Source organism: Ceratotherium simum, chromosome 31 (genome assembly GCF_057802395.1).
Source record: "Ceratotherium simum simum isolate JZ-2026a chromosome 31, ASM5780239v1, whole genome shotgun sequence".
NCBI classification, from domain to species: Eukaryota; Metazoa; Chordata; class Mammalia; order Perissodactyla; family Rhinocerotidae; genus Ceratotherium; species Ceratotherium simum.
In genome coordinates this window covers 7,500,355-7,511,453 of record NC_141930.1, presented here as the reverse complement: position 1 = coordinate 7,511,453, position 11,099 = coordinate 7,500,355, and the positions used below count along the sequence as shown (strand labels likewise).

Sequence of the window (11,099 nt, the reverse complement as noted above, 5' to 3'; positions counted from 1 at the left end):
TAGTAGCATCATTTTTTACATTAAAATTACATTTCATCTATGAGGTAGAACTAATGTTTCTTGTTTGATATACAACACTGCTTATTTACACAGATACAAAAATTACATTTAATTAAGTGAAAGTTGCTTTCAATGAATCTATACAATCAATAGTATATGCGAGTCTGGATGTGCATGTATGTATTTAGTCCATTTAAAAATAATTAAGACAAATGGCATTTTATAATATGTCTGGGGAAATCTGTTTTTTAAAGTTAATCTTGAAAAACCTACCATATTCCATATTATATATTCAAAGCTTTAAATATTGTTATTTTAAAAATAGAAATTCCTGAAGAGAACAGAATCATAAAACTAGAGGGCCTAAAAATTGTAATACATCCTCTTTACAAAACATAATATATAACTTTCCATAACATAGGTTAAAGCCTCTAACACTAGATAATCTCTAACTGTAAAGAGTTCATGTGTATTTCTCATTTTTCTATGCATATCCTTGTATTCATGAAAAAATGTATCCTGCCATATAAATATCCTTTTTTTCCACTCAATAATTATCTTGAACATATTTTATATTAGCTTGTGATGAGATGTTCAACATATTTCTTAAGAGTAACAAGACCCTTCTTAGTTTGAGAACATCTTTCTTACCTGAAATAGGTTTAAATAAAAATAATTTAAGATTCCACATTTTAAAACAGTAAAATGAATCTGAACACTTTAGAATTTGCTAAATTTAGCGTCTTGAAATTTTATTGATTTATTTTTTAATTTTTTGTTTATTGCAGTAACATTGGTTTATTAACATTGCATCAATTTCAGGTGTACATCATTATACTTCTATTTCTGCATTAGCGTCTTGAAATGTTAAAAATAAGGAGCGTAAGGGCTCTAAGTTGCAACACCTTTTTCTGAAAAACTCGACCAAGACGATGATGGTAAGAGTTTCATTGCCATCTTAATTTGTTCTTCTCATCATTCTAAATTCCATCTGCAACGTACACGGTTAGCAAAAAACAAATCTTAAAAACTGATTCTTGCCTCTGAACACACCGTCTTCGGAGTCGCACACCACGTCGGTATCAGCAGACTCCGCCCCGCTCCTGGGGAAAACCCTAATATTTATAACGTTATGACATACTGTAATACTCACAAGGTGGTTGTAGAAGTATAAACACGACTGCGCTTATCTGATTGGCTGCTGGTGATGTAACACCCATGTCAATACTTCCCAGTGAACGCACGTGTTCGACCTTTTATTTAAATTTCCATTTCATCACAGCAATAAGACACTCGGGGCGGTGCGTTCTCTGCCAAACGATTACCGCCCGGGGCCCGAGGTGCGGCCCGGCGCACACAATGCCCCGGCCGAGGAGGTGTCCCTGGCCGCCAGCTCCTCGCGCCCCAGGCACCGCCTGGCCCCGTCTTTGTGAGGGGACGCCCTAAGTTCCCTGCCCCGGGCACCGCCACCCACGCCCAGCACCAGACGCGGCCGGAGCGCGCGCGCCGGCGGCACGGTCACCCCCGAGCCCCAGGTGAACTCGTGGCGCGGGCAGGGCGATGTGCGCCCCGGGCGCGGGGAGGTGCGCGCGGGCGGCGGGGAGGCGGCCGGCCCTGACACTCGCCAGCTGCTCGTCCTCCGCGAGCCCGGCCGCGCCGCGCACGCCCGCCCCTCCCCGGGACCCCCGGCCTGCGCCGGCCTTTGTCCCCCGCCCCGCGGCCCACTTCCTTCCCCGCGGCCGCACCCCCGCCCCCGGGCCGGCGGCGCGGCCCGGCCCCTTTCCCGGTCCCCTGGCGCCCCCACCCCACCCCGGCCCAGCCCCGGCCCCGCCCCCCCCCCCCCGCCCGGCCCCCACCCTTTCCCCCTCCAGCGGTTACTGCTACCCCGGTGCATTGTGGGCGCACGGTCCGTTGTTCATTTGCCATTCGACCTCCGCCAGGGCCTGGTCGGACGGAAACGCTCCGCCGGCTTTATTGTCGGCTCGTTATGTGGCGGAGCGCGGCCGTGTAACGTGCCTCTCGGCCGCGGCGCCTCGGGAGCCGGAGGCGGCGTCGGGACTCGCCGGCGCGCCGGAGGAGGGATATCTGTCGGAGGGTCGGTGTGCGCGCGCGGCGTTCCAGCGGGGCAGCCCGGGGCCCCGCACTCCGCCGCTCAACTTCGGAGGCCCCGCGCGGCCCGGCTCGCCGCTCGCCTCCCCGCCGCCCGCCCCCCTCTCCGCGCGGGACGCTGCCCGGAGCGCCGCGGGGCGGGGGCGGAGGACGCGGAGGCGCCCGGAGGCGGCGGCCCGGCGGGCGGCGGCGGACGCGTGAGGCGGCCCCGGGGCGAGCGCGGGCCGGGCGGCCGGGCGGGAGGGCGAGGCCGGGCCCCGCGAGAGCGGAGCGCCGGCGCGGGGCGGGGGCGCCGCGGCGGGGAGCGCGCGGGACGCGGCCCGGGGCCGGGCGCGAGCGGGGCGCCGGGCGGCGGCGGCGGCGGCGCGCGCCATGTCGTTCAGTGAGATGAACCGCAGGACGCTGGCGTTCCGAGGAGGCGGGTTGGTCACCGGCGGCGGCGGCGGGTCCGCGAACAATAACGCCGGCGGGGAGGCCTCGGCTTGGCCTCCGCAGCCGCAGCCGAGACAGCCCCCGCCGCCCGCGCCTCCGCAGCCCAGTGCGCGGGGGGCCGACGAGGAAGCGGAATTGGAGGGCCTGGAGCCGCGGGACCTGGAGGCCGCCGCCGCCGCCGCGCCGGCCGCCGAGGACGCCAAGGAGCTGCTGCTGCCCGCCGACGCGGGGGGCCCCAGCTCGCTGGGCGGCGGCGGCGCGGGGGGCCCCCTGCTCGCCGAGAGGAACCGTCGGACTCTGGCCTTCCGCGGCGGCGGGGGGCTCGGCAACAATGGCAGCAGCCGCGGGCGCCCCGAGCCCTCGGCGTGGCCCCTGAGGCATTTCAATGGGCGCGGGCCGGCGGCCGTGGAGCTGGAGCTGGACGCGCTGGAGGGGAAGGAGCCGGTGCCGGACGGCGCGTCCCTGAGCGACAGCAGCGAGGACGAGGAGGAGGGGGCGAGCCTGGGCGACGGCAGCGGGGCGGAAGGCGGCAGCTGCAGCAGCAGCAGGCGGTCGGGCGGCGATGGCGGGGACGACGCGGAGGGCAGCGCTGCGGGCGCGGGCGAGGGCGAGACTGTCCAGCACTTCCCGCTCGCGCGCCCCAAGTCCCTGATGCAGAAGCTCCAGTGCTCCTTCCAGACCTCCTGGCTCAAAGATTTTCCCTGGCTGCGGTATTCCAAGGAGACTGGCCTTATGTCGTGTGGCTGGTGCCAGAAGCCCCCCGAGGACGGGGCCAGCGGGGACCCGCCCCAGGTGGGGCACGACGAGCTTTCGCGAGGCACCCGCAACTACAAGAAAACCCTTCTGCTGAGGCACCACGTCTCCACCGAGCACAAACTGCACGAAGCCAACGCCCAGGTACGGTAGCTCCTGCTCCCACTTTTCAGACCTTTTAGGGCAAGATTTGTCCCCTTAAAACCACTTTTCCTGGGTGAAGGCATCGTTCCCGTTGGGAGAGAGGTGCAGGGATCTTCCGCGTGGGGGTTTGGAGAGGCTGGGAACAAGTTTTCGAAAGTTATCAGCGTTGGGGGCGGGGAGGGGGGTGGAATGGCAATTTTCTAATCGCAGCGCTGAATTTGGCTTATGTTTTTATGACTCAGATTTCTTGGCCCATCAGATTAAATCAAAAGGAAAGTTTAATAAAGCGAGGTTGAAGGTTTTAACCCTAAAAGGTTGATTTTGCGGTCGAGAATTTTATTTGCTGTGATTTTAGAAAAGCTGCCTTATGTTCGTAGTCTTTTAGCGTGCTGGTGGAAGTAAAATCTGGCACATCTTTGAAGAATGAATTAAACAATTTCCTTAAGGTTTGACGCTACCCTTTTCAGGAAAACATCCAACCGAGAAAATTCTATCATCAGGTCAGGATAATGTGAAATATGAGAGTAGTATGTAAATATAGAGGAAGCTATTTGGATAACACTCCTTTTTCTTGTGAATAATTTTACTAAATTCATCTCCGTTGAACTTTCTTACCAAAGGCGTGCCTTTGGTAAATTGTAGTTTTTACTTGTTTCCTTCTACCCAGATTTCTGTGCTGAGATTTTCTATAATCCCTCTTTTCGAAAAGTTTCTTATAAATGCAGTTTACATTAAATTTAGCATATTAGAAATGTTTAATACGAGGTTATTTGTATCAAGTAGTTGATTTAGACTGGTAGGGAATATATTTACCAAACTCCTTGAAATTGTAAGTTACAAAACAAGTAAGCCATATTTTAATTCTTAGTACTTTAATATTTCCAGTCTAAAGATAGTAGTCTTAGCATTTCGATAATCCCTTTTCAAGTCAAACAGATGTTGATCAGTCCTCCTTTTAAGACTTTTAGACAATCTGTGGTGGTGGATGGAATTCATTCTTTTGTATTGGTAGCCAGTCATTGGTTTTAGAGAGTCATCTTTCAGATATTAGTTCCTCTGTGTTTTTATTGGAGTGATCTTGCTGTTCCGAACTCTTATACTGGAGTTAATTAGGCACTATCCAGTAAGTCCGTAGCACAGATGTTTCTCAGAAGTTAAGGCTTTAAAGCATAGGGTTATTTTTCCCAGTGGACAGTGGCAATAGGTTTTGCACAAATTTTAGTTGCCTAAGCACTAGAAGGAAGGTCACTTAAAAATATAAGGCCTAGAAAGGTTAAGTAAATTGTCCTAAGTCTTAGAGTCGTTAGTGACAACTGAGACGAGAGCCTATGAGGAATGTTGTAATGGAAAAAGAATGGGTTTTGGAGTAAATCTGGGTTCAGATCTCAGCTTTCTGCAATTACTAGCTTTGTGAGTTTGGGCAGTGGAGTGAAATAGAACTAACAGAAATAGAACTAACATTTCCTTGTCTTCCATATGCCAAACACACCTTTACCTTACTCTGCAAAGTAAGTTCCCATTTTACGGAAGAGGAGTCTGAGGCTCTAAAGGGTTAAGTAATGTATTCTTGAAGTTATTTAGTAAGATGATGGAGGTGGGGGACTTGTGAAAATGAAAGTGTACTTTTCTAAATAATGGTAGGTTGGTTATTTAGAAAATTTTAGAAACACAGAATGAATTTTCTTGTTGTACGGTGGACCAGTTTACTCCTCATATCAGCATCTTCTCTCCCTGTAGGCAAATCTGAATGGGAATGCAAATTATAATTAGCTGCTTAGTGAACCTGAAATCAGAGGAAGGGGAATTAGTTGGATAACCTTATAATAGACTTAGCATCCTTCTCCCCTAGGTATATATCTGGATCAGGAAATTCATTCCTAGGTAAAACCTTTTCTCAACTTGATCTCTGAATTATCCCTCCCTTCCCCTTTGTCTCTTTGAAACTCCCTTTCTATAGATACAATCTGCAGACCATCTTTCTCTTAGGACATTCCTTCATTAGACTGAAGACAGTATACTTTAGTAAGGCATGTTTGTCTAAGGCTATGTATTGGTTCCCTTGATTGGATTTTGGATGTTTCCACTCTGAACTGATCCTAATCATTTCTCTATTTTCATTCTAACTAACCTTAGTTTGGGGTGTTACTTTGCTGTTGACCCCTGGTACCACCTACATAATCTCTTTGTCTTGTTAGTATGAGTGACAGTTTCAACTGACTTATTTCTTCCTTTGGGCAGGGTTCAATCTTTTTTTTCCACTGCCCTGTAGCCTTTGATACCTGTAGGAGGCAGTATAACACAGTCTGTAAGAGCCTTCTTGGGCTTAAGGTTAGGAGGACCTGAGTCCTAATCCTCTACTTTCTTGGCAGGCAAATAAATGAGTTAACGTCTAGCTTCCTCATGTATGCAAAGTATATATGCCAGCACCTAATCACTTAGTAAACAATAATCATTATTGTGATCGTTACCCATTTTCATCGCAGATAACTGTCCTATGAGAAGATTGTGTGTGTGTGGCCTGGTACTTCATGTCTCAGTGTTAGCAGTTCTGTCAGTTTGGGAGCCACTTTACCTCATGGAATCACTCTTGATTCTAGAGAGTGATCCAGTTCTCCTTTTTCGTACCTTCAGAGGCTTTAGCCATCCAGTTCTTTGAACATCCTGAGACTTTCTCATCATGCATGCAATTTTTCTCAGCTTCATGAAGAATATCTTGCATTAGTTTTCTCCTGCCTTAAAAGTATTGAAATGAGAGTCCTGAAGTTCTGCAGGCAAGAATTCAGTTTGAGCCCGGGGGCAGTTCATTCTATTTGCCTCACATACCCTTTTTTTTTTTAAATTTCAAGGAGGCTTGTTTGAGAGGAGTTGGGCCAGATCTTAGTATGTCACTAAGAGTTACTTTTCTTTCTTGGACTTTCTGTAAGAAAAGTCCTTTTTCATTAATTCCATGGAGGTAACCAAAAAATTGTAGCGGATACTTAAAAAGTTTGATATTTTTCTGTTAATCGGATGTTGGTTGTTAAGGAGTGCTCATGGGAGAGTCTAAATATGCTTTCGGAATCTGTTCTGAGCCTTCTATTTCAGAGAAATCCCTGTATTCTTTATAAGGATGTGAGTATAAGGATGTGCAGGACAACAAATAGTTTTTATTTTGAGTGACAACTGACTGTATCTTCATAGAGTCAAGTTCAGTGATTAGCTCATACAGGATTTGACCGTTTGGCTCAAAGGACTTTAAAATTGCTTTAATAATAGTGATTACCAGTGTATCTTGGTTTAGATCACTTTCTACCCAATTGTGAAATTTTTGTAGCCTAAATCACACATTCTGTCAACTCTTTGCAGTTTACTAAGCCTAAAACAAGCACTTAAATGTGTTATTGTTATAGATTTAGTTATCTACTTCCCAGAAAGTAGACAGCTGAATTCAGATCAGTGATCTGATTGAAATTACAAATTGGAGTATGTTGAGGTCAGCGGCTAAAGCAAAGGTGGGACAGATGTACCAGCCCTCTTTGCATTTGGCAAAAATAAGGCTCAAAGGTTTGTTTGTTTTTAACAATTGAGGAAGAAAGTCTGAAAAACCTTCCACTAAGAAGGAGAAATAGATATTAAAGATGAGCCTATGGCCCATTAAAAACCATTTTGTCTAACTGTATAGGTTCTAACATTGATTGTGTTCGATTCAGTAAGAACGGGTTCATTCCCTTGTGTTTTTCAACTTTTTAGTAGTGTGTCTTTGACTATACCTTATAGTGTATCTAAGATTGGCTTCTTTGTGCCCCTTTAATTTACTTACTAAGCAGATGCAAGGCACTGGAGATAAACATATAAGTAAGAAATTTTCTCTGCCCTCAAGGAACTTGTAGTCTAGTGGCGAGAGACAGATATGACAATAAAATGATAGATACCATGTTAGAGGTGTGTTCAGGTTATAGTGAGGACACTAAAGGAAAGAAGTCATCAGTTCTGCTTGTGAAGGTTAGGAGAAGCTTGTAGAATTGGCTCCTGAACTTAATTGTGTTAAATGACAATAGGTGTTGAACAAGGAGGGGAGGGCATTCCAGGCACTGCATTTGGAAGCAACACGAGCAAAATGGAAATTGATGTCTTGATTTGTCCGAGAAGTGGATAATTTGGTTGCTGAGCAGGATGAAAAATCAAGTTTGAATAGGTAGACTCCAGGTTATGGAATATCTCTTAGACAGACTCCAGGTTATGGAATATCTCTTGTCACGCTAAAATTGGATGTATTTTATTTTGTTAACAAATGGGCAAACTATTTAGCAGTTTTAAAGAAAGGAAAATTATGATGAAACGTGTATATGTTGCTGTTTAGAAGCACCTGTGTAGTGTGTGTGGGTTTTGAGGAGAGAGCTGGTAATAAAGCATATCTTCAGTATCCAAAGTTGGCTGGATTTTATAGTCACCTGAAGATTTCCACCCCAGACCTATAGATTTAGAATTTCTGGGGATAGTACTCAAACTGCAAGAGAAGATGCCATTACTTTAGGAGATCATAGAGGTTATCAGAGTATTGTGAAGGAGACCTTCTGTCTTTCTCTCCTGGCTGTTAGAGTGTTGGTACCACTAGCAGGCATCTATTGGGCATCACGTTTGCTGTGGCCTTGTTTGTCCTCATTCTAGAAATTGAATTTGCTTTTTCTCTAAAATTTGGATTTGGAAGTAGAAATTGATGTTTTGTTCTTTCAATATACTGTTCCAGTGGGTTGCTGCAACAAAAGTAGTAAAGATTTTTATATTTTTAATGCTTTCAGTTTACACTTTGATATTTGTGTTGGAAATGTCTCTTTTCCTGCTAATCCCTTTATCAAAAGAGAACTATAATTCTAGGTAGGGAAGTAAATACTAATTACTTGTTGATTTTTAGTTAAATATATTTTCTTATCCTTTATGGATTGACCACAGATGAGCTCACTGTTTGCAACTGAAGTTCTCTCTCCCATTCTCCCCTCAGAAGTGTGGGGAGACTGGGTTGTGGTTTTGGATTCTCTACGAGTTGGTGGCGTTACCTAGCTCCCTAAGCTAGAATGCTGAAGACTCTGTGATTCCCCCTCCCCATGTAGTTAATCCCTCAGATCCTGCTGATTCTTACCTTCCAAATATGTTTTCAGGCTCTGCCTCACCTCCTCTTCCTCCCATTAACATTGTCCCTCCTCCCTAGTTAGGGGCCTTGTTTCTGGCAAGTATGTTGCACTGTTAACAGTAGCTTCCCCATGTCACAGTACCTCTAGTCTTAGTTCCTTGATATTAACCCTCCACTTTGCCACAGTCATTTTATATCTGCTAATCCAGTCAGATCACTGTGCTCCTAAAGCTCTGTAAGGCACCTATAACAGTGGTTCTTAAACTTGTGGGGAGTTCCAGTCTCTTTTGATTATCTGATGAAAGCTGTAGACACTTACCTCCAAAAATATTCATAAGTGCATATTTGCATTTCTTGAGGTTTTTTTGGATCAGCTTGAAGTTCTTTCATAAATCTGAAATTGTGAGGCTGCTATAGACCATCTTGGCTCTTTTTCTCATGCTGTCTTATGTGCTTAGAATGCTCATCCTCCCATCCCACTCTTGCATCCTTTAAGGCTTTGTTCAGATCTTTCTTCCAAAAAGCATTTCCCCCACCTCCAAAAAACTGGATTAGATACACCTGCTCTCTGCTGTTGTTCCACAGTTGTATACTTTTCAGTACCTTAAGAGTCCTGCCCAGTAGGGTACCTTCAAGTTGGGAACTATACTTACTCATTTTGGGTCCCCAGTGTAGAACCTGTTTAAGGTAGGCATTCATTTAATGCTTGTTACATAAACAAGTAAAGTCAGGATTTTTCAAGCTTTAGTAGCTTTTTCCTCATGAGTAAAATATTTACTATTTTTAGCCTCTCTGGAAATAAATTTGAAGATAATGTGTTATGAGGATTTTAACTAAATAGACACCTTTCCATATTCTCTTAATTTTGGAAGAGTTAATTCTTAGATCTCCAATTGCAATTTTACTTATGGGCATCTTCACAAATAAAAAAATTGAGGACTTTTTGTATTTATAGAATCCCCAGTGTAACAAACTGTCTGATTTTAGAAGTCTGAATGTCCATTTCCTTAAAATCTCCTGGTTAGCCAGTTTAGACTAATGTCTGGGCTAAGTTGTGTTTTCCTTTTTGGGAAAGGGAATAGAAAAAGTTTCCCAACATCTGAAAGGACCAGTTCTGGAAATAGTTAAACCTTTTCATCAGTATATTTTTACTTATCGGTGATAATCTCATATTATCAATATACTAAGAGTGGACATGGAAAGATAAGAAACCAAAAAGACAGAAATGACTTGAGTTTTTTGGGACCTACTCTAAGATTTGTCTTCGGAACTAACAATTTCTTGATTTATTTGGTTCAGCAAATAATATTGGCAATTTATTTTAGTTCTGTGTGCTTATTTAGCTCTGTTTTACCCAAATCCTCAAATAATACTCCCCTTGGAGAGTATATATACTCTTGACTTGTAAACCTTTCATTGTGAAGGGTATATTTAATAGTTGCTACAGAAACATGGCGTGGTGCTCTAATCAGTAGTGAAAAAGAAATTGCTGGTGTTGCTTGTAAAAGCAGGGAACATTACTGTTCTTGTACAGTAGTAATGAGAAAAAACAGTGGTTGAATAGTTGTGTTTGATTTGTATAGTTTGTGTTAAAATAGAATGGGCAGGTATTTTGGTGGATAGGCTTTTGTCTGAGTTATTTTTAAAAATTAGGACATTTGGTCTGATAATGGCAAAGAATTTCAGAAATTGGGGCTGGCCCAGAAAATTCAGAACAAAGTGACCATAGCCTAAAATGACTTACTACAGTTAGACATGGCCACCTCCTTAAAGTGTTTTGAACTGCTTGATGTATAAACTTAAGGCAGTTCTTGACTTGTGAATGCTAATTCACTGCTTCCACAAACACTTCATGATGTGCTGCCAAATTTTGATCAGTGCTTACAATTTTTGCTTTTTCCGTTTGTACTGTTAGAGCAGTACCTGTTGGAACTTTGAACCAAGTGAGCTTCGCTGGGCAGGGACGGCACGCATGAGCAAAGCTTAGTTTCAGGCCTGCCTCGGAAAGATTCCTAGTTCAAGTTCGGGAATTTCTGTAGTGAGTAGAGAGCATAAGCAGAGAGCATAAGCAAATTAGTAAAAAGTCTTATTCGTATAGTGTCGTAAAAGGGAATCAACTAAACAGTATGATGCTTTTATAGAAAATTATACTGTAGCAGTAATTATTATAGACGTTTTTAGTATTGGTTTAGTTCTACATCTCTTCACACAAGTCCTAAATATTTTCATTCCCCTTTGCTAAATGGTTTGAAATTTCACAACATACAGTTAATATACAAGATCTAAGGTTAAAACATCTTTTTTACCTCACTTCTTTCCTCCACCCGACAAAAGCAAAAATGTGGGACTTACTCATGAATTATTTGTTTTCATTATTTTACTCCAACCTTGGCTATTACCAGTTTTTGCTGAGGACTGGATGTTTTGGTAGGAGGATAAAATAGCTAATTTAGAGCGTGGGACATTTTGGTGTGGTGGAGTGAGAATGTAGGGGAGGGAGGTGACGGAATATAAAGGCATTATGCATTTGAGGTACTGGGGGTGATAGGAGGCT

At 44.7% G+C, this 11,099-nt stretch overlaps 1 protein-coding gene across 1 annotated transcript in view; it reads left to right on the top strand.

Annotated features, from left to right (window-relative positions):
• Window positions 1-2,415: 2,415 nt before the first annotated feature.
• The window catches only part of ZBTB10 (zinc finger and BTB domain containing 10), a 34,263-nt gene continuing 25,579 nt past the window's right edge, over window positions 2,416-11,099 (top strand). Inside the window, exon 1 of the mRNA XM_004427170.3 lies at window positions 2,416-3,438. Within this exon, the coding sequence (XP_004427227.2) occupies window positions 2,482-3,438 (957 nt within the window). The 5' untranslated portion in view covers window positions 2,416-2,481. The remainder of the gene's footprint in view (window positions 3,439-11,099) is intronic.